This window comes from Rosa rugosa, chromosome 6, assembly GCF_958449725.1.
Source record: "Rosa rugosa chromosome 6, drRosRugo1.1, whole genome shotgun sequence".
Lineage (NCBI taxonomy): Eukaryota > Viridiplantae > Streptophyta > Magnoliopsida > Rosales > Rosaceae > Rosa > Rosa rugosa.
In genome coordinates, this window is record NC_084825.1 from 51,862,716 (window position 1) to 51,887,350 (window position 24,635).

A 24,635-nucleotide genomic window follows, 5' to 3' on the forward strand; every position below is an offset into this window, starting at 1 on the left:
TTCCATCTCCTAGATCGATGAGACGAAGCTGCTTAGATACTTCACGCAAATTTTCCAATAAGCCCAGCAACCTGGGTTTCATATTCACAGACCCGTATCTGGTAAGATAAGAACCTTTCAAATCATCAGTCAATCCCAATCGCCACACGTTTATAATATCACGATCATAGGTAAACACCAACTTCTCCTTGCAAGGTTTATCCAAGTCCACGACTAAAGCCTCACCCACAAAGGGGAAAACCTCACTGTCGAAGCCGGAATCAGCTATCCAGCATTTACGGTCGGTGTCGAAACATTTGACCGGCATATGTGGGAAATAGGTGGACAGAAAGATCTTGTTGTCCGTGGAAAGTAGAGAATATAGAGTTTCACTAGTGAAATCATGACTGAAACTCGGTATGGGTGGAGGCAGAGCTTCCCACCGCTGCGATTGGCGCCTGTATACCTGAGAGACACTGACGTCACATTTGACAACTCCGAGAGCATAGAGATCTCCCCCTATCTCCATCATCCGCGGATAAAATATGTCATGATGGATATTTGCAAGACTGTTGCAATACCCCTCACCCTTTTGTTACTTAGAGAGAGAGATAGAGAAAATGGAAGAGAGAGAAACCATAGGAGACTTCGCCGGAGCCCGTCACCGGCCGCCGAAATCCGGTCACCAGCCGCCGGAATCCGTCACCGGCCGCCGGAATCCGGTCATCTTTCACCGGAATCCGGTCACCGGTCGCCGGATTCCGGTCACCGGCAGCCGGATTCCTGTCACTGGCTGCCGCCCACCGGAATTTACTGAAAATCTCACCGGAAAGTTTTTTTGCCCCCAATAGACATCTATTGCTCCCTAATAGAGGGGCAATAGACGTCTATTGCCCCTCAATAGACGTCTATTGCCCCAATAGTCTATTACCCCTAATAGACCTCTATTGCCCCCCAATAGAGGACTATCAGCCATGTATTGCCCCCCAGTAGACGTCTATTGCCCCCCAATAGGACTTTCAGTTGCCAGAATGGGAACTAATCTCCCTAAATTTAGACAAATAAAGCTTTGAATACAGAAAAAAAAACAAGAAGATTACATCAATTCAAAACGTCTATTGCCCCCCAATAGCCATCTATTGCTCCCCAATAGATGTCTATTGGGAGACAATAAAACATTTTTTTATATTTTTTCTTTCCTTCTAGGCCTACTATTTTGCAACCGAAGTAGAACCATTTACCCCAAAAAAAAAAAAAACAAAAGTAGCACCACTATTTTGATTTGCAACCAAGAAGCTTCATCCAAATAAAAAAATAAAATAAAAAGCTTTTGTAAAAAGGAGACTGCTCGGGACTTCAGGGGGAATATATGGCCAGAAATGAAGAGAATGGGCCGGAGCGGACCAAACCCGGATATCCCCGCTTCGAAATCCCCGGAATCCGACATGAATCTCGCCGGAGATGATTGATTCGCGGTGGCTGCAGTGGAATCGAGGCGAAGGAGATCGCCGACCGAGCTCTCCAATCCAAACCTTCTTATCGCAGAAGCCGCCGTCGGCGAGCACGAAGATCAACGCCGTCGTCTGTCCGGCTACGACGAGGAGAGAGTGACAGAGCTTTCATGGCAGAGAGAGAGAGAGAGACTGGAGGGCAAGGACCCAAGGGGATCGGAAACCTTCGTCGCCGGTGAGGTCGATCTCGACCATCACTCACATCCTTGCCTTCTTCGTCGTCTTCAAGCTTGGACTGCATCTCAGGGGCGACCATCGCAGAGAGAGAAACCGGAGGTGGAGATCGGGGAGGAGAGAGAGAGAGAGAGGAGAGAGAGAGAGAGGAGAGAGAGATGGGTTGCTGGCAGCGTGGAGAGAGAGGAGAGAGGAGAGAGTGGCATCATGTAGTTTTTTAATTAGGTGAAGGGCAAAGTTGTCATTTCTCTTTAAATTGGGTTAGTGGGAATAAAAATCTGTTGCTGGGGTAAGTGGGATAACTTTGGCTCATTTTGGGGCTTTTGGTCAAGGACCCTTTTTTTATTTTGACTTTGTCAAGGGGAACCCAAATGCTTCGTAAGCCCAAGATAAACCCCTTCGACGCATGTGAAATGCTCCAACTGTGCATTGCAACACAGTGCCTGGCCACTTTGACAGCTTCGGGGTTCGAACCTAAGTTGGGGAGCACACCCAACTAGGCAAGAACCATTAGGCCACTTGCAGTGGTTATCTTCGGGTTTAGTTTCATTGATCCAAAATCCAAAAATGTTTGGTCCTCGGAAATGGTCTATATGCAGTTTAATAATTTTGGTAAAGAATTCGTTAAAAAGGTCAACTTTTAGTTAAATATTTAATTTTTGGGTAAAAGTTATAAATGGTCCCTGTGATTTGGGGTGATACTCAATATTAACCTTGTGGTTTCAAAATGTTTAATTTTACCCTTGTGATTTGCAAAATTGATCAAAGTTGGTCCAAAAGTTAATTTTGATAAAAACTTTCTCATGTGCAAGTCATGTTTAAGAATAAGTTTGTCATTTTAATAAAAAAATAAAACAAAAAATAAAATAAATTAGAAATTTTATAGGAAATAAATTAAAATTAAAATTCCACGACCTTCTATTTTTTTTAGTTTCATTTTTCAAATGCTATTTCATTTCATTTCATTTACTACTTTAACTACATTAAATTTAAATGACAAATTTATCCTTGCAAATGAGGGATTTTTGTCAAAAATAGCATTTGAACCATTATTAATTGGGAAAATGATCATTTACCCAATTTTGGGTTAATTAACCCCACTTACCCAAACACTCTAAGAGATTGCCCACTTACCCAATATTTAATATATATTTTGCCCTAATACCCAATTAAATATTTTTTTATTCCTTTTTATTTATTTTTGGGACAATTTTGCCCTCTTCTTCTTTGTCACTTAGAGAGAGAAGTCATCGGAGACCTCGTCTGACTCCCGTGACTGGTGGCCGGCTGCAGACTCCAGCGACCGGAATCCCGAATCCGGCTACCGGAACCGGTGACCGGATTCCGGCGGCCGATTTTATTGCCCCCTAATAATACCCAGTAATCATATTATTGCCCCCCAATAAACATATTATTGTCCCCCAATAGTCATATTATTGCCCCCTAATAATACCCAGTAATCATATTATTGCCCCCCAATAAAACATATTATTGCCTCCCAATAGTCATATTATTGCCCCCCAAAAAACATATTATTGCCCTCAATAATCATATTATTACCCTCCAATAATCATATCATTGCCCCCCCCCAATAGAAGCCAATAAAAGTTTACACTATCTTCATTAGTAAATTGGTTTCCAACTCTCTCTCCTCTATCAGACCAAAAAAAAAAAAAAAAATGCTCAATCAAGCATTTGGCACCAATTTCATGATCTGCATAATACAAATGATATTCTAGACCAAAAAAAAATACAAATGATATTAGGCAGTCTTCAACCAATTTTCTGTTGGATGTAGATCCAAAGATTTTACCCTCTCTCTGTTCTTTGAGTAAGTTTCCTCTGAACCAAGAAGATAATTAGAATATTAGAAACACAATTCAAAACAAAACAATTAGAATAGAGATCTGATCCCGCAAAGAACAAGCAATATTAAAGAGAAGGGAATTTAACAACATTACCTTGATTTCGAGTCGGAGACGCTGTTAACACATTGCAAAAGAAAGGAAGACCGATCAGTGCCAATTCCAAATTCCAAATCTTACATAAAATCAGAAACTCGCATTTCTCATTGATTAGAATGTGAACAACTCAGAATCGACGACAATCAACACCAGATCTCAAAGAAATTCAAGTTACAATTGCTCAAGCTGGTTGTCGATAATCAAATCTAAAATCAAGCAGCCATAGAATTCAAATCAACCAAACAGAGCCTAATGAATTCCAACAGTGTCAATACAATTGACGCGGTTGATCAAAGAATTGAGGAATTCGCACCAAAAATGAAAGGATTTGAATCAGATCTAAGGTGCGGCCTATATGAAAACGTTCATGTAAAGTGAAGCGATCAAAGACTCACCATTTTTGCACAGCTCCAGCCGGAATTACTAATTCAAACCAGAGAAATCACCGTTCTTCAGAGCTGCCGCAGATGACGATTGCCGGTCGGCCTACGACGTCATCCAAGAGCGTCACCGGCTACGAGCTCGACAGGAGCAATTAGGCCTGTAAATGGATCGGGTTCGGATCGGATCGACCTAAATCCAAATCCGTTTACTAAAAAAAAAATTCGATCCAAACCCGCTCCGTTAACCCGGCGGATCATTGATACCTCGATCCAAATCCGTACCCGTCGGATTAACGGATACCCGATCCGCTAATCCGATCCGTTTATAATTTCAAATATTTTTAAATTTTAAATAGTAATATTAAATTTATATCATAATATCTCATAAGATATTAATAAAATATTAAAATAACATGATCTACATGAAGAGTATCACCAAAAATAAAATTACTTATTTTTGACAATAATTACAAAGACTGCCTCTTAGATTTCTGCAAAAAAGTAATATTAGAAATCTTTAATATTTTATATTTTATATTTTATATTTTATATTTTCAAAAAATAATAATATATTAATAAAAAATAATATTTATTTATTACTAAAACGGGTCGGATCATTAACGGATCGGATCGACCTAAATCCAAATCCGATCCGTTTATTAAACGGATTAACGGATTCGGATCATTAACGGATCAACGGATCAAAATGTTCGATCCAAACCCGTTTAATAGCTACGGATCTGGAGCGGGTCCGGATCAAAACCCGGTCCATTTACAGGTCTAGGAGCAATGACAAGTTCACCGCCTATTTCGACGGCGCGTGCAGCTTCTCGCCCGAAGGATCCTCAAGGTCAATGGCGACGGCCACTGAGCCAGCACCCTGCCGATCGGAGATTGAAATTGAGGTGTATGAGAGAGAGAGAGAGATGAGAGAGTCTGTAGTTTATTAAATAAGTCGAGGATAAAATTGTCATTTGATACTTAAATTGGGTAAATGAGAATAAAATTGTTTTGGTGGAGTAAGTGGGAGTACTTTGCCTCAAATTTGGGTATTTGGTCAAAACCCCTTATTAATTAGTTTCGCAAACTACACTACATGGATAAAATTAAATATTTTTAAACCACAAGGTTAATTTTAAGCATCACTCCAAACCACATAAACTATTTATAACTTTTACCCTTAATTTTTCATAAGAGTATTTTAGAGATAAATAAGTCGTCAAAAAATGTCATATCTATACAATTATTAAGGAAACTCATTTTGTCAATCAAAGTGGGTGTGAAATAATATAACTATCCTTAGATCATAGGTTAATTTAAAATAATTTTTAATATATGAAAGATATTATGATAAATAACCTACTTTTGGGAATTAAGAGCAGTGCTAGAGACACCAAATATTTATATCAAATTCATATACCAAATGACATGGCAGGGCCAACTCATCCATCTATTTGAATGGAATTACTACCATGGAATTTCTATACTAATTTTCTCTTTATCAAAAAATTAAAGATCAAGAAAATCCCAACCATTGCAAAGTAGCACGACCGCCGTCCTCATCAAGAGGAGATGATCATCTACCATCGGCACATCAAAGTGAGTGGTGAAAGGCAAAGAGCCAACAACTATGATGTGCACACCACTAGCAATAGACCACACCGGTCTATTGATTCAATACAGAGATCAAAGAATAGCTACTGGTCAAGCAATATGAGAACCCTAGATTGATTCTTTGATTCAAGCCTTCAAAGTTCAAATGCCAGAAGAATAAATCGTGGAGAGAGAGAGAGAGAGAGAGAGAGAGAGAGAGAGAGAGAGAGAGAGAGAGAGAGAGAGAGAGAGAGAGAGAGAGAGAGAGAGAGAGAGAGAGAGGAACTTCAAGTAAGTTTGGGTGGCTTTTAATTAATTCACTGAGAACGAAGCAACCAAGAATTCTAGCACTCTTTCACGGCTCCGATCAGAAACGGCAATAAACTGGGTGCGATGCTACTGCTCGAATATAAAGATATTTAGTTTTTTTTTTTTTTTAAATGACAAGTATAAAAAATTGTATTAATTCCATATCATCACTTATGGGTAACAAGATTGATGACATGGCAGGTGCCACATCATTTGGTATTAATATTTGGTATAACTATTTGGGATTTCAAGCATTTTTGTTTGGAAAAAGTAAAAAGAACGAGGAAAAGTAAAGAGAACGGGGAAAAGTAATTTTTGGGTGACATAACCATGCTATTGGAAAAAAAAAAAAAAAATTAAAGAGGACAAGATGAGTACTTTTCTGAGTGACATGACCATACTGTTGGAAAAAGAAAAAAATTAAAGAGGATGCGACCAGTACTTTTTTGAGTGACATGCATGGCCATAAGAGCAAGTCCACCCGTAGTCAAGAAATGTCAAGGTCGAGAAGTCAAGAATTCGACCGGTCAAGTTACTATTCACTGCCACTGGACATGGGTTTGCACCCGTTGTTTTTCTTGCCCGGTGAACACTTTTCAGTCTTTCACTGTTCACGCTACTGTTCACGCAAAAATACTGTTCATCAGTGGTATTTAAATGCAAAGCCTCCAATGGTTCTCTTCCACGTGGTCTGCAGCTGCCAGCCCAAAGGATGTCGCTACGCGACAAGCGCGTTGCTGCAGTCGTTCAGCAGTTGCGGCGCCACGCGTCAAGCTGCTGTCCCTCACTTCCCAAGCAGGCGCGTCTCCTTCTCCCCTGTGTTGCTGACGTCCCCCACATTGTGTTTGCAGCCTTCCTTCTCCATGAGCTCGTCTCTTTCTTGCCTGGGCATGAAAATAGTCATTCCCATGACTATTTTCTTGGCTGTAGTCAGGAAGGAGTGATTCTTGCCCAGTCAAGCTTCCACCGGTGGAAGAGAAGATTTTGCAAAGAAAGTCACCTAGTCAGCTTTTTCATGACTATAACCAGGCAAGGGCAAACCAGTGCACTTGCTCTAAGACTGGAAAAAGAAAGAAATTAAAGAAGACGAATTCTACGTATACTAAAGCTGGTCGCAATGTACGTTCATCATTACGGGCTGCCATTTTTCTAATAAGTATCTATTTGAGTGACATGATCATATTACTTGGGAAAGAAGAAAAAAGAGGACGGGTTGACAAGTATGATAGTTAATAGCTTTTACATCAATATTAGGATTTGATGTAAGCATGCTACCTTATTTTCTTTGGCAAGATCACAATGTAAGCAAACCACCATCACATACATGTACTTTCTATAGGAATCTCCTACACTCTACTGAAGCTAAAGAAAAAATGAAGAGTAACCAACCTATTTAACATTGCCAACTAGATACTGAGATGACAATAAAAAATCAGTTGAGAGAACAGCTACAAAATCTAATGACTTCAGGTTTAGAACTATATCAAATCCAACCATCCAGATTTATCAAAGGAATAAACATTTCGTAACTTTCGTGTTTCTACTAATACTGCAATTTAAAGTCGATGATACAAAAAGTTATCTTAAAACCACTTGCCCATTTGGGCTACACTTATCTAATAGGCAGTAGATAGATCACAGTGAACATTTATATATAACCCATGTTGACAATGTTAAGCCAGCATAACTATGATCGACGAGGATAATAGATTATAACCATTCTCACGATGGCTACCGCTTACAGCAATAAGATTAATGTAGCCCAATGTCAGTTGTCTTGAGTCTTGACCAATCGTCTCGCTTGTACCTGTATCAGAAAATAATTATGATAAGGAACTCAGCGATCCACCAATGCGGCACACATGTATAAAGAAGCCTCTAAACTGTTGTAAGTACCAAGTCTGAGAACAATAGCCTGCTTGGTTATCCTAGCAGAACCGACAATTACCAACAGTTAATAACTGCTAGGCTAATAAACTAAACGTACCCTATCATATTTTCTATCTGGAAAACATAAAAGCAATTTTCACCCGGGATGTAGCTTTTTATTGGCAAAGCGAATAGAGATGTACTCACACCGGAACTCCAACCGACTTTGCATACAAATTCTCCACACAGTTTTGAGGAAAAGCACTAGAAACAACAACGGCGTCTGGTAATCTTGAGGGACTGTTCCTTTGCATATTTCTCATTGAATGACCAATATAAAACATGCCCCGGCTTCCTGCAATGCATCCATGAAGCTACTCCATCCCGAGGAGTACTTGCACATAGCAAAGGAGAATGTCATCACGATGTCTTAGTGAAATGCCATAAGAGTGTATGTCTTTTGAAGCCAAGCCATAAAATTCAAAATCTCAGCAGACTGGCATCTGAAAGAACGTAATGCACACCGGCTTTTATAGTTCCAAAAATGGAAGAGTATCATAAGCAACCCCATGGGATTCTAGCTACATGTTCACAACCATCCAGAAGAACTGAATGGATGGGAATCCACTGAAAGATCATCAAGAGCAGGACTGCCACTCCTCAGAGGAACTCCAACCATCATATCTACCCCTTCAATGTTTATCACCATAGAAAGAGAAGGCCACACTTTAGCCATTTTATCAAGCAGTTTCCAAACTATAGATACCATGCCATGATTACATAACAGTAACAATTATCCTTGGTCGATGGTAGGAACAACCCCTAAACCCTAAACCCCCGACAATTACCGCAGGGCCGCGCAGTAATAAAGTAAATCAAAAGAGTATTATTGGAACCTAATCATCATATAAGCAAGCGGCAACCAACCGGGCAACAACTACAGAAAAATGATTTGATTAATAGACAGGAAAAAAAGAAAGATAAATGGCATAAGAAGAGAATATTTTACCCCACCTGCAACATGTTGAGTACTAAGGAAGCTATCTAGCTAGCGCACAAAGCATTTAAGCAGGCGGACAAAGCAGCATTCCTTGCAATGGGGCATGAAGGTAAAGTTGCGGGTAGACAGGAACTTGTAGGCCAAGGCTTGTGCTCTCGGATCAAACTCATATTTGAATACTATGATAACAACACACACCTTCTCAAGCCCTTCTGAATTTATAAAACCTTCAACAACTGGGTAGCTCCTGGCTCTAACCAAGCAGATTTTTCCATCTCCTAGATCGATGAGACGATGCTGCTTAGATACATTTGTTTGAAGTCCCAATAAGCCAAGCAACCTGGGTTTCACATTCACAGACCCGTATCTGGTAAGACAAGAACCTTTCAGATCATCAGTCAATCCCAATCGCCACACGTATATAGTATCACGACCATAGGCAAACACCAACTTCTCCTTGCTAGGTTTATCCAAGTCCACGACTAAAGCCTCACCCACAAAGGGGAAAACCTCACTGTCGAAGCCGGAATCAGCTATCTAGTATTTACAGTCGGTGTCGAAACATTTGACCGGCATATGTGGGAAATAGGTGGATAGAAAGATCTTGTTGTCCGTGGAAAGTAGAGAAAATAGAGTACGACGAGTGAAATCATGACTGAAACTCGGTATGGGAGGAGGCAGAGCTTCCCACCGCTGCGATTGGCGCCTGTATACCTGAGAGACACTGACGTCACATTTGACAACTCCGAGAGCATAGAGATCTCCTCCTATCTCCATCATCCGCGGATAATATATGTCATGATGGATATTTGCAAGACCGTTGCAGCTTTTGTCCAACTCCTTGATGTTGTTGCCGTTTTCCAAGCCCTGAAGCCGGAGCCCATCCTCAATGTCATAGACGAAAACCTTTCGGCTGGGTTTGAAATCATGAGACCACGGTGCTAACTCGCCGCCTACGAAGACAACTTGGGAGCCAAAGGGACAGCAGCCCATGCAGCTGGGGACATCGTACTGGTCGCCGTAGAGTAAACCGACTGGCCGCAAATCTTGATCGGGGCAGGATTCGCAGCTAGCGCACTCGATTTCCACACATTCGACTTCATCAAAGTCACAGGAGCAAGCCATCAAACGCTCCAAATCGATGGCGCGGATTAGGTAGCAGCCCCTGGAGCCGTTTTCTTCCTGGCAACATACATACAATTTGCCATTGCGATTCTGACTCGGATTCGGATTCGAACTCCAACTGCGATTCCGTTTGCGATTCCGATTCCGATTCACATTCTCCCTCTCCGATTCACTCACTTTGATCTGAACGATCTTCCCTTAACCTTTCTTTTCACAAGCGCCGCTAAACCTCTTTATCTCATCATCCCCAGGGAAACGTATTTATCCAATGAACCAAAAGCCCAAAACATTGGGTCCTAAGAAATGGTCAAGATGCATTTGGGCTCTATTTTTGGCTGAGCTAGCGGAGCTTTTTGTTTATGTAATGCCATGTGTTAAAAGATGAATCTAACGATCCAAATATTTTTCTCTTTGGTTTTATATTTTGACATATAATTAGAGCTTTGCCATGTGGACGCAATCAGATCAACGGTTTAAAATAGCTAATGGACATTCTCAGACTCCATCATCAGTCCTAAATATACCAATCTTCAATCATAACCAACAAAATTAATCAGTCTAATCTTGTTCATAAAACAATACTAACCCGATCCCGATACAACACAACCATGAAAAATTCACTATTCTCACTCAATTCAATAACTGGAAACAAAGGTTCTAAGACCATAGAGTCAACTTCAATTAATTTTCCAATCAACAATCCAAAATGTGGCATGTATTTTGTTCAAATCAATAATAGCTAAACAAATTTGTACGAAAAACTAGTTCAGCACAACCTAATCATACAAAACTACCATAAATCCACGAATCAAGATACATACACGAACCATAATCACACAAAATTGAGAGAGAGAGAGAGAGAGAGAGAGAGAGAATAACCAGAATGATATGAAAGGCAAAAGTGAGAGGGAGGGAGGGAGCTAATAAAATGAAATTGAGGGAGGGAGGGAACGACCAGAATGATATGAGGTACGGTTCCTAATGACATGACCATACCTCGGTGGAAGAGTACGGTTCCGGATGACACGACCATACCTTGAAAAAGAAAAAAGTTAATTTTCCAATTCATTTTCCAATCAATCTGTCTCACTCAATTCAATAACTGGAAACAAAGGTTCTAAGACCATAGAGTCAACTTCAATTAATTTTCCAATCAACAATCCAAAATGTGGCATGTATTTTGTTCAAATCAATAATAGCTAAACAAATTTGTACGAAAAACTTGTTCAGCACAACCTAATCATACAAAACTACCATAAATCCACCAATCAAGATACATACACGAACCATAATTACACAAAATTGAGAGAGAGAGAGAGAGAGAATAACCAGAATGATATGAAAGGTAAAAGTGAGAGGGAGGGAGGGAGCTAATATAATGAAATTGAGGGAGGGAGGGAACGACCAGAATGATATGAGGTACGGTTCCTAATGACATGACCATACCTCGGTGGAAGAGTACGGTTCCGGATGACACGACCAAACCTTGAAAAAGAAAAAAGTTAAAGAGGCGGGGGGTGCAGTATAAACTCCAGGAAGTTATTATGACAACAACCAAACAAATCTTTTTTTTTTTTTTTTTTCAAGGGAATCTTTTTTCTTTTATACCAATCAATCTGTCTTGTCTATTCATTTTCCAATTTATTTAAAGTTTTGCTACTGATATTTACCGATCACGTGGAGTGTAGAGAGAGGAAGGGGGGTCCAGTATAAACTCTTTCATAAGTTTGATTTATTTTTTAACAGCATACATATTAAATTATATATACGTAGAATACAGTGGGGTGGTCCGGACCCCGTCAGGTCGAATGATGGTTCCGCTTCTGGATTCCCAAGGTCCTAAATATACCAATCTTCAATCATAACCAACAAAATTAATCAGTCTAATCTTGTTCATAAAACAATACTAACCCGATACGACACAACCATGAAAAATTCACTATTCTCACTCAATTCAATAACTGGAAACAAAGGTTCTAAGACCATAGAGTCAACTTCAATTAATTTTCCAATCAACAATCCAAAATGTGGCATGTATTTTGTTCAAATCAATAATAGCTAAACAAATTTGTACGAAAAACTAGTTCAGCACAACCTAATCATACAAAACTACCATAAATCCACGAATCAAGATACATACACGAACCATAATCACACAAAATTGAGAGAGAGAGAGAGAGAGAGAATAACCAGAATGATATGAAAGGCAAAAGTGAGAGGGAGGGAGGGAGCTAATAAAATGAAATTGAGGGAGGGAGGGAACGACCAGAATGATATGAGGTACGGTTCCTAATGACATGACCATACCTCGGTGGAAGAGTACGGTTCCGGATGACACGACCATACCTTGAAAAAGAAAAAAGTTAATTTTCCAATTCATTTTCCAATCAATCTGTCTCACTCAATTCAATAACTGGAAACAAAGGTTCTAAGACCATAGAGTCAACTTCAATTAATTTTCCAATCAACAATCCAAAATGTGGCATGTATTTTGTTCAAATCAATAATAGCTAAACAAATTTGTACGAAAAACTAGTTCAGCACAACCTAATCATACAAAACTACCATAAATCCACGAATCAAGATACATACACGAACCATAATTAGACAAAATTGAGAGAGAGAGAGAGAGAATAACCAGAATGATATGAAAGGAAAAAGTGAGAGGGAGGGAGGGAGCTAATAAAATGAAATTGAGGGAGGGAGGGAACGACCAGAATGATATGAGGTACGGTTCCTAATGACATGACCATACCTCGGTGGAAGAGTACGGTTCCGGATAACACGACCATACCTTGAAAAAGAAAAAAGTTAAAGAGACGGGGGGGTCCAGTATAAACTCCAGGAAGTTATTATGACAACAACCAAACAAATCTTTTTTGTTTTTTTTTTCAAAGGAATTTTTTTTTTTTTTTGAATAAAGGGCTGGTGCGGCTGCCCTCAAGCCTCGATTAATGAAACTGTCGAATACAAGGAGGGGGGACATTAAGCCTAAACCCCTGATTACGATAAGCATCTAAAGTATGTTCTGAAATAATATCAGGAATCTCTACATATGACATGTATTCGAAGAAGCACCAACTAGCAAAGAGTGCACAATTAGCTACTCCATTTGCTTTAACATAGCAGTGACATAACGGAAAGATAACTCGATATGTAACCCGATTACAACATAGCACAATTACCAGCTTTAGCACAGCTTTCCTCCTATGTTGCCGCCGAAAAAGAAATCCGACGACACTTAGTCTCACCCTGCCACTAGGCGGCAGCGCCCATTTGACTAAGCAAATAACTCGCCGCCGACTTAGAGCAGACAAGGCACGTAGAGTGCATACACAGGCACAAGACCCGATTAGTCCCACACAAACAGTGTAGGGATTTATTGCTCGCATAAAGCGACATATAGCTAACCAAGATAAATAAACTAAAACATAAAATAAACTTAGACCTATGGCAGGGCCCAGAAACTGAGCCCAAGCCCAAGCCCATATAGCTAGAGGATCAGAGCCAACAGAACAAGCCCGACCCAATACTGTTGTAGCCACCGCCGATATCCTGGCACCTCCGTCGCACCTCCACCTATTTCGGGTCGCCGCCGTCATCAGCACTCCACCAGCCTCCGAACCGGGGCTTCTGACCATCTTTCTACCTAGATCAGATCTGGGATCACCCATCGATCCAACCCAGAGCCGGTCATCCATTGTCCCTCTGCTATTGACTGCCCACGATCCCCACCGTGCTCCCAAACCAGCGACTTCCGGCCAGCCCCGCGACAGCAGCTTCATCCACCGACCCCGCCAAAGAGCACCAGACCACCGCTCGCCATCAGACACGATCTCCTCAGCCACGTCTCTCAAATCCCAGTGATCCAGATCGGATCCACTTTGTTTGAGAGCCGAACAACTCACCTTTGACCCGTCCCCGATGGACGGACAATCAGACCCATCCGGCTGCACCCACAACGCGCCGACGAGGTCAATGACGACGCCGAGGCGGAGGGCCGCCGGACGAGTGCAAAGACGGCTAGGGTTTTTCCTTTTGATTTTTAGTTTATAACCATGAAAAAGGTACAGGGAGGTATATTTGTTCTTTTATACCAATCAATCTGTCTTGTCTATTCATTTTCCAATTTATTTAAAGTTTTGCTACTGATATTTACTGATCACGTGGAGTGTAGAGAGAAGAAGGGGGGTCCAGTATAAACTCTTTCATAAGTTTATTTTATTTTTTAACAGCATACATATTAAATTGTATATACGTAGAAAACAGTGGGGTGGTCCGGACCCCGTCAGGTCGAATGATGGTTCCGCTTCTGGAAAATAGTACTTTTTTTAGTGACATAACTCACATGTGACATGACCATACTTCAGAAAAGAAGAAAGAAAGAGGACACGTGGTGAAAAGTATGGTAAGTTTTTATATTACTGTCCATGAATCACTATCACAGTACCACCATTATTACAGTATATAGTTTCAGAATTTGATGTGAGCATGCTACTTTATTTTCTTTGGCAAGATCATAATGTAAGCAAACCATCATCACATGCATGTACTTTCTATAAAGATCTCCAACACTCTTTTGAAGTTAAAGAAAAAGGAGAGTAACCAACCTATTTAACATTGCCAACTAGATACTCAGATAATAATAAAAGATCAGTTGAGAGAACCAACTTCAAAATCTAATGACTTCTGGTTTAGAGCTATATCAAATCCAACCATCTAGATTCATCACAGAGGGATAAACATTTCGTAACTTTTGTGTTTCTACTAAAACTGCAATTTAAAGCTGATGATACTAAAAGTTATCTTAAAACCTTGCCCATTTCGGCTACACTCATCTAAGAGCAAGTTCACCCGTTAGGTCACCTACTATTCATTACTTTTAGTATTTATTTCCACTCTCTGGATCACGGGAACAGATTCCAATAAGACCTGGGTCACCAGGTCAGCTTGCAGGTCACCAAGGTCACCCACAAGGTGACACAGGGCGACCCAAGGCACGAAATACACTCTGCCCGTGACCCAGAGAGTGAAAATATACATAAAAAAGCAGTGAATAGTGGGTGACCTGGTGACCCACGAGTGAACTTGCTCTAATAGGCAGTAGATAGATCACAGAGAACATTTATATAAACCCATGTTGACAATGTTAAGCCATAATAACTATAATCGACGAGGAATAGATTATAATATTTCTCACGATGGCTACCGTTTACACTAAGAAGATTAATGTAGCCCACTGTCAACTGTCTTAGCTAATTGTCTCGTTTGTACCTGTATCAAAAAATTTACTATACTTAATGTCCTATACTGTTCATAAGCATTGTTCATTTAGCAGTAAAATGACGGTTTTGCCCTCAAGCTGTATGTGGAGAGAAAATTTTAAGATGGAATTTCTGAACTTTCTTCGTGTTAATTAAACATCATTGCATGACTTATTTTTCTTCTTTAATTTCTTGGTTCTTGCAGAAGCCAATTAACCTCAAAATGAAAGACAGAATGAAGAAGGAAAGTAAAAACATAGGGGAAAATGATCAAGCATTCAGATCTTTCGAAGGAGCAAATTCTTGACTCCGAATATTGAGGTTGCTCTTCTCTGGTCATGAAACTTCATTACCATCCATAGCTTTAGTCATATATTTCTTGCCTGACTGTCCTAATGCAATTGAACAATAACATACAACAATTGTTCCGCAACAAGACGCGGACACGGTTTCTAGTGATTATGATAATGAACCCAACGATCAACCAATGTGGCACACTCGTATAAAGTGTTAACTAGTCAACAAAGCTCTAAACTTTTGAAGTACCAAATATGATCACAATAGCCTGCTTGGTTATCCAAGCTAACCAAGCAGAACCGCACAATTACCAACAGGTAAAAAGTTAAAAATTGCTAGGGTAATAAACTAAACGTACCCCATCACATGCATTTTATAGCGGGAAAACACAAAAGCAATTTTCACCCTCTAAACCATACATGCAAATAAATGTCAACAATGTAGCTTCAACTTCAATTGGCAAAGCGAATAGAGATGTACTCACACGGGAATTCCGACCAACTGCATACAAATTCTCCACATCATCTTGAGATATAGCGCTTGAAACAACAACGGCGTCTGGTAATCTTGAGGCACTGCTCATTTGTACATTTCTCATTGAATGAGCGATATAAAACATGCCCCGGCTTCCTGCAACGCATCCATGAAGCTACTCTATCCCATATCCGAGCCACTAACCGCATGACCCTATTAAAACGCCATGTCACTTAGTAAAATCCATAAACCTAGAAACATTCCAGCTTTCAATTAACACTAATAGCTAGATAACACAAAAAAATAATAAAAAATAATAAAAATCAATTATCACAATTAACTACTGCCATTTCATGAGCAACTCTAATCAAAATTAGGGCTTGAAATCAAGCTCTACATGTTTGAGTGCAAGCATGGCCAGCGCAGACAATCCACAGCCTCCAATTCCCACCAAGTGAATCCAACTCTAATCGTTGCTCGAATTCACCAATTCTTGCTCTCCCTCGTCCTTGAACCTCGTCGAGATTGAGAAGCTACTACTGTTTTCCGTCGAGACTTGCACGGACTTTCGAATGTGGTTGGGTTTTGAGTGGCCAGAGATCTTTCCGAGAAGTTTTTGGACGTGAAGCTTTGGCTTCGCTATAAAATTGGCGGGAAATGGAGGGTTTTGGACAGACAAATTGCCGGGAATATCATTTTCAGTGTAAAAAGATGCCGTGATTTCCAACGGGAAAATGGTTTAGCTTCGAAGTGGGACAAAAATGGGAGTATGACGCTAAAGTCGGTGACATGGACGCTAAAATGAGGCCCAATACTCATTGTTTTGAAGCCGAAATGCCTAACTATAGTACATAGTTTGTCCCCCCAAACCCATGAAAAGTGAATCCATTTCTTACTCTTTCCTACGTCTATTTCCCATGTTTAATTATTATTTCCAATAGTATAATCAAATCAATGAGTTATTTAAAGCTGCTTTCTAATTAAAACTCACTTAATTTTCATTTTTAGAAATAGTTTAGAAGTCTTTGATTTAATATAGTCAGAAATAATGCGTTAACGTGTCATAACTAAGTAAAATTGTTGTCCACAAACTTATAGCTATTCGATCATTTCCTTATCAATGATAGAACGTACGGGTTTAGCAAATCCAGAAGCTGCAGAAGCTATATACATTAGGACAGGCAAATTGAGCCTAGGTATTCGACCTCTTCACCATCAAATTAAATCTATCAAGCAGATATTCTATTTGTCAAACGCCATGTACCGGGGATTTGGTTTTAGCCATATATACTCATAACTCATATAATATATGCCATATGCTGGCTAATGGACTTAAAATAGGTCCCTTAAAATATCTACAAGAGTTCATCAATTATTATCTGAGGAGAATACATTCACAATTGGGGCAACTTATGGCACATCATTTCACATGATCTTTCGGCCAAAAACTAGTAGGTTGAGGCGCGTTTGTGGGCATAACCCCGAGGAGTACTTGCACATAGCAAAGGAGAATGTCATCACGAAGTCTTAGTGAAATGCCATAAGAGTGTATGTCTTTTGAAGTCAAGCCATAAGATTCAAAATCTAAGCAGACTGGCATGTGAAAGAACGTAATGCACACCGGCTTTTATAGTTCCATAAATGGAAGACTATCATAAGCAACCCCATGGGATTCTAGCTACATGTTCACAACCATCAAGAAGAACTGAATGGATGGGAATCCACTGAAAGATCATCAAGAGCAGGACTGCCACTCCTCAGAGGAACTCCAACCATCATATCTACCCCTTCAATGTTTATCACCATAGAAAGAGAAGGCCACACTTTAGCCATTCTATCAAGCAGTTTCCAAACTATAGATACCATGCCATGATTACATAACAGTAACAATTATCCTTGGGCTTCCAATTAGAAACTCTAATCATATATATCAAGCAGTAATAAAGTAAATCAAAAGAGTATTATTGTAACCTAATCAACCAACTGGGCAACAACTACAGAAAAATGATTTGATTAATAGACAGGAAAAAAAGAAAGATAAACGGCATAAGAAGAGAATATTTTACCCCGGCCACCTGCAACATGTTGAGTACTAAGGAAGCTATCTAGCTAGCGCACAAAGCATTTAAGCAGGCGGACAAAGCAGGATTCCTTGCAATGGGGCATGAAGGTAAAGGTGCGGGTAGACAGGAACTTGTAGGGTAAGGTTTGTGCTCTCGGATCAAACTCATATTTGAATACTATGATAACAACACACACCTTCTCAAGCCCTTCTGAATTTATAGTACGTTCAACAACTGGGTAGCTCCTGGCCCTAACCAAGCAGATTTTTCCATCTCCTAGATCGATGAGACGATGCTGCTTAGATACTTCAAACAAATTTCCCAATAAGCCATGCAACCTGGGTTTCACATTCACAGACCCGTATGTGGTAAGACAAGAACCTTTCAGATCATCAGTCAATCCCAATCGCCACACGTGTATAGTATCACGACCATAGGCAAACACCAACTTCTCCTTGCTAGGTTTATCCAAGTCCACGACTAAAGCCTCACCCCCAAAGGGGAAAACCTCACTGTTGAAGCCGGAATCAGCTATCCAGCATTTACGGTCGGTGTCGAAACATTTGACCGGCATATCTGGGAAATAGGTGGACAGAAAGATATTGTTGTCCGTGTAAAGTAGAGAATATAGAGTTTCACTAGTAAAATCATGACTGAAACTCGGTATGGGTGGAGGCAGAGCTTCCCACCGCTGCAATTGGCGCCTGTATACCTGAGAGACACTGACGTCACATTTGACAACTCCGAGAGCATAGAGATCTCCTCCTATCTCCATCATCCGCGGATAATATATGTCATGATGGATATTTGCAAGACCGTTGCAGCTTTTGTCCAACTCCTTGATGTTGTTGCCGTTTTCCAAGCCCTGAAGCCGGAGCCCATCCTCAATGTCATAGACGAAAACCTTTCGGCTGGGTTTGAAATCATACGACCACGGTGCTAACTCGCCGCCTACGAAGACAACTTGGGAGCCAAAGGGACAGCAGCCCATGCAGTCGGGGACATCGTACTGGTCGCCGCAGAGTAAACCGACTGGCCGCAAATCATGATCGGGGCAGGATTCGCAGCTAGCGCACTTGTTTTCCACACATTTGTCTTCAACAAAGTCACAGGAGCAAGCCATCAAACGCTCCAAATCGATGGCGCGGATGACGTAGCAGCCCCTGGATTCGTTTTCTTCCTGGCAACATATATACAATTTGCGGTTGCGATTCGAACTCGGATTCGGACTCCAACTGCGATTCCGTTTGCGATTCCGATTCCGCTTCACATTCGGATTCGGACTCCAACTGCGATTGCGTTTGCGATTCCGACTCCGGTTCACAGTCTCCCATTCACTCTCTATGATCTGATCCATCTTCCCTTAACCTTTCTTTTCTCAAGCGCCGCTAGCCGTCCCTCTTCATCTCCAGGGAAACGCATTTATACCTCTACATCTAGGGTTTTCCGCGTCTGGGTCTGCCCCAATATCTTCGGGTTTAGTTTCATTGACCCAAAAGCCCAAAACATTTGGTCCTAAGAAATGGTCAAGATGCATTCGGTGTTTTGGCTGGAGCTAGCTGAGCTTTTGTTTATATAATGCCGTGTGTTAAAAGATGGATCTAACGTCCAAATAATTTTGCTCTTTGGTTTTATATTTTGACATATAATTAGAGCTTGCCATGTAGACGCAATCAAATCAACGGTTTAAAATAACTAATGGACAATCTCAGACCCCATCATCATCTTCTCCCTCTTCTCTCTCTCCACTCTCTTCTCTCGCCTTGAAATTTATCAATTAGTCTTCATATTAGAACACAGGCAGCCAAGTGTCCTTTGTCTTCAATCTTCACCAACTACCCTCTTCTCTCACTCTTTGTCTTTTTAACCTAGTTCTTCAATTTTGGATCTGACCCAGTTTATAGTTTTCAATTTTGTAATGCCATGTTTGATTGTTAGCTTCATAATCTTGGTTTTTGGTAAGAGATCTTGAAAGGATATATTCATTCAAATTTGGCAGAGAGAAGAGAAACTTAAAATCATTTGCTCTTTTGTGTAAAAACCATATACATACTCACAATCATATGCATACAAGCTTGACAATAATCACATAAGAATCAAGACTTACCTTCAGCAATTACTGGCATGGATTCCATCTCTGCAACTGCACAACAACGATCACTAGAATATAGTCTTCTGTTACTTACCAACTTGCTTCTCAATGGACAGAACAATATGCAAAACGTCGGTGGCAACAGGGACCAATTCATCTTATTTATATAGATGACTTAACCCTCAAGAAACTTTCCATTAAAGCATTCCTTATCGGATTAGGTTTCCTAGTTATATTCTTAATGTATCACATCTTGTAGCCTTTCTTGTAGACTAAGCAATGGATTACTATCCTTAATGAATTGATACACTGCTTCATTAAGCTACTAGTGTTGATTTACAGTTTGTATCCATGTTAAACTAGGTTTGACATTTAGCTAATCATCAATTACTTTATGATGATATGTGTTAAGTCCATATTTGATCTAACATTTTGGACTGAGCTAACCACAAATAAAAAATAGATAAAGATATAGTGAATGGATTGAGTATTAGCAGGAACGCATGAGCAAGAAGGCTAAGGTGGTCGATTACATTGGTGCGGAAGAAAGGAAAAGAAGAAAAACTGAGAGAGAGAGAGAGAGAGAGAGAGCGCAGTGTGAAAGAAGACAAGAACAGGATGGAGGGGGGGAGGGGGGGAGAGAGAGAGAGATAAAATAGAAAAAGAAAAGCCAGATTTATTGTAGGCCATTAGATCTAACAATAGACACGTGTCTTCATCTCCTTGAAAGCTTAGGAAGCTCAGGTGAATAAGTTGCTCAGGACAGGATCCGCTCCCGATGCATTTTAGCAATCGAAATATTCAACTATTAGTTAAATATTTAATGTTCCAGAAAGAGTATTTTTAGAGATAATAAATAAGTTAAGAGTACCCTCTTTGTCATTCATTTTCATTTAAAGTTAGAGTGAAATAACATAACTATTCTCATATCCTATGATATATTTAAAATAGTTTTTAATATATAAAGGATATTACGATAAATAGTTAAATAATAAATATATAGTAAAATAATAAATATAATTTTAAAAAATAAAAATCTGTTTGATAACTTCCCATCCCATATTCTATGAATATAACCTCCCTCATTTGATCTCATTTTACCTTTTTTTTTTTTTTTTTTACCTCCATAAATATAAATATATATACAAATAAAAACTATTACACACATGCATCGCATATGTCAATAAAGACTAGTTAAAATTAAAAAAAATGAGAAATGTCTTTTCTTTTTTTTCCCCCTCTTTTCTTTTGAAAAGTGGATGTCAAACCTTTAATAACCAAAAATTAGATAATTACAAGTCATGACCTGCCTGGGAGGGCCAGGTCAAACTCAAGTCATGATAGGTTACCAGATAGTAACTTGAATGTAACTACCTTAAGAATAAGCACCAGTAACCAGAGTAATCAAGATAATGTTAGGGGTATAGAAGAAAACCATCCTAATATATGCATATCGTATCCAAGACCACCCTGCACAGAGAGGCCGCCCCCAAGATCACAAATATGGACCCAGGAATGATTGGGCCTCAGAAACTCAATAAAACAAGCTCAACCAAGTAGGAACCTAGGGCCAGTTCCTTTGGGCACCCACCAAGCAGATCCAACTTTTAGACACCCGCCAGGCCGCCACCGCTAGTACACCTGTGCCACAGCGCAGCCATGCTGGTAAACTGCATCGGAAATTTCGGCCACACCGCTGTATCCCTCTAGAACGAAGCCGCAACTGGGAATCAATGACTTATTAAGAGATTGAGAGTACTCATTATATTTGTCAACAATAGAGCTTTTGCAAGAACAAATAAAGGTGCATTAAAGGAAAGCAACAGTAATCCCGCTACGAGCTACGGGAAATGGCATTAAAGTCCAACTAATAATCTATCAACTTTCAAGCAACTCAATCAAAATTCTCATGCTTCATCAACATATATATTGGTCAATTTGATTTATGTTACTCATACGTACCCAGCCATTGATTTATGCAATTGAGGTCTTTTTAGCTTGACATTTTACAAATACAGACTCAATCTTTGTCAATTGGTATTTGTAACTATTATTTAATTTTCTTTTTCCACATTTCGAATACCAAATGAACTCTTTTTCAGCAATATGATGACTAGCATGAGTAGCATCTTTTTTTCCTTTTTTTTTTCTGGAAACTTGAAAGTAAAACTACATTTAAGTAGAGAGGCTAAACCCTCAGAAATAAGCTTTAAATAAATGATTAATTTTGTTGAATTGTCTCTGCAAGCATTTCAAATGTTTTTTCTCTTTTTTGAAATAATCAAATGTTTTTCTTTGAACATTTAGTTCTTTTATTTTTTTTTCTTTTTTCTTGGGGAAATTTTTGCTGGTAGATAATCCAAATATGCTAGCAGCTTAAAATTACATATAAATTTTAAAAAGAAAAAAAAATTCTGAATAAAGATCTATTACATAAAAAACAATTTATTGGCTTCTTAACTTCTGTAAGAAATTTATGGAAATACTAGCTAGAATACATAACATAATAATTCAAATATCATAATTTAATGACTATGAAAATCCATCGTAATCCGCTCCTGGAAGAGAAAGTTCCACAGAGTTGGTATTAACTCTGGAAACATTTCACAAAGTTTGGCACCCAATTCGCTATCGTCATAATATAACTTGGTGTTTGGTGTTTTGTCTTTCGACGGCATATTCCTCAGTTTTTCGTTCAAGTGCACTTCACAGTTCCTCCAATATGTAATCACGGATGAAATCGTTGTATCATAGCTACTAGAATCATAAACATGTTTAAATCCGGCAACTGTAATTACGTCTGTAAAAGACATTTGATTCATCAGTTGCTTTTTGCCGTAATTGTTGAACTTTCTCCATATATCACTTTCAAGGCTGGACATATATAAGTACGCCCGACTCACAAATCTTAACTTACTGGCAGAACTCATAAACACCTAATGAAATGAGAGTTCCCTAAACATCTCCCTACACATACAATATAATAAATGTTAAATAAAAAAAACTATAAATCATTGATCTTTATTAAGCACTTTTAAAATAAACATGAATAATATTATATAAGCATGAATAATATTATTACTTACATCGGAAGATTAAACTCAGTTAGGCGCTTAAAATGATTGTAGTCTCTTTGGACGCCATTAGGAATTCTTGAATATGGCATAATCCGATCGAGAATGATAGCAAACCCCTCCCTTAATGTTAATATATTTCTGTCCGCACACATTTGTTTGAAGTCGGGATGCGATGGATCTGGTATTACTCTCATTTTAAGCGTTCCATTAGCGTAAAGCAGATTTTCATAATTCAAATACCCATATGTGATATTATGCATCTCTAGATCAGTGATCAAATTAATGAGATCCCTGCACATATTTTAACTTTAATTAAACAAAAACAATAGGTGACTCAATATTAAAAAATGAAAAAACGGCTAAACACAAATACACGAGTAAGAATTAAAAATGGGTTGAAAAAAACTTACTTAATCAAATATAATCGTTCATCATAATTCATATTATCCACATTCAGGGGTGGTGTTTCCATTTTCGCACGTGTTCACTGCAATCAAATAAAAAATCTGATTAGTCTTCTAAACACATATCAACCTAACCACCAAAGTGCTCCAAAAAAAAAAAAAAAAAACCACACGAGCCAGATATAAATCCCACAAATATACCTATTACCAACTGTATACTCAAATGATCGATAAACAGTTAAACACTAAATAAGATTTATATAACCTAAAATTGGGCATACATCTGGTTATTACCCATGTCAGATCTAATGTCAAACTCATCGACACGAAAACAGTGAAAACTCTGGATTCCCAAGGTCCTAAATATACCAATCTTCAATCATAACCAACAAAATTAATCAGTCTAATCTTGTTCATAAAACAATACTAACCCGATACGACACAACCATGAAAAATTCACTATTCTCACTCAATTCAATAACTGGAAACAAAGGTTCTAAGACCATAGAGTCAACTTCAATTAATTTTCCAATCAACAATCCAAAATGTGGCATGTATTTTGTTCAAATCAATAATAGCTAAACAAATTTGTACGAAAAACTAGTTCAGCACAACCTAATCATACAAAACTACCATAAATCCACGAATCAAGATACATACACGAACCATAATTAGACAAAATTGAGAGAGAGAGAGAGAGCATGAACCATAATTAAACGAAATTGAGAGAGAGAGAGAGAGAGAGAATAACCAGAATGATATGAAAGGCAAAAGTGAGAGGGAGGGAGGGAGGGAGGGAGCTAATTAAACGAAATTGAGGGAGGGAGGGAACGACTAGAATGATATGAGGTACGGTTCCTAATGACATGACCATACCTCGGTGAGTACGGTTCCCGATGACACGACCATACCTTGAAAAAGAAAAAAGTTAAAGAGGCGGGGGGGGGGGGGGGTCCAGTATAAACTCCAGGAAGTTATTATGACAACAACCAACCAAGTCTTTTTTTTTTTTTCAAGGGAATCTTTTTTCTTTTATACCAATCAATCTGTCTTGTCT

General features: G+C 39.2%; 2 protein-coding genes and 1 long non-coding RNA gene across 4 annotated transcripts; all 3 read right to left on the reverse strand.

Moving 5' to 3' along the window:
• Positions 1–7,384: 7,384 nt before the first annotated feature.
• On the reverse strand, positions 7,385–10,209 carry LOC133714484 (uncharacterized). The gene is made up of 3 exons (XR_009848692.1): positions 8,797–10,209; positions 7,990–8,719; positions 7,385–7,720 (listed from the first exon to the last, which is right to left on the reverse strand). It is a non-coding gene; the product is annotated as an uncharacterized LOC133714484 (long non-coding RNA).
• A 7,069-nt stretch (positions 10,210–17,278) lies between these two features.
• LOC133717402 (uncharacterized) lies at positions 17,279–19,456 on the reverse strand. Its single transcript, XM_062144107.1, has 2 exons — positions 18,009–19,456; positions 17,279–17,729 (listed from the first exon to the last, which is right to left on the reverse strand). The coding sequence occupies exon 1, from the start codon at positions 19,360–19,362 to the stop codon at positions 18,052–18,054; it is 1,311 nt and encodes a 436-aa protein (XP_062000091.1). The 5' UTR covers positions 19,363–19,456; the 3' UTR covers positions 17,279–17,729; positions 18,009–18,051.
• A 3,120-nt stretch (positions 19,457–22,576) lies between these two features.
• LOC133713879 (uncharacterized) lies at positions 22,577–23,658 on the reverse strand. Of its 2 annotated transcripts, none has more exons than XM_062139908.1 (3): positions 23,585–23,658; positions 23,184–23,465; positions 22,577–22,897 (listed from the first exon to the last, which is right to left on the reverse strand). In XM_062139908.1, exons 1-3 carry the CDS (start codon positions 23,644–23,646, stop codon positions 22,873–22,875), a joined length of 369 nt encoding a protein of 122 aa, XP_061995892.1. In that variant the 5' UTR covers positions 23,647–23,658; the 3' UTR covers positions 22,577–22,872. The 2 variants fall into 2 exon arrangements, with proteins under 2 accessions (XP_061995892.1, XP_061995891.1); XM_062139907.1 differs by having other exon boundaries at positions 22,577–23,064.
• Positions 23,659–24,635: the final 977 nt, after the last annotated feature.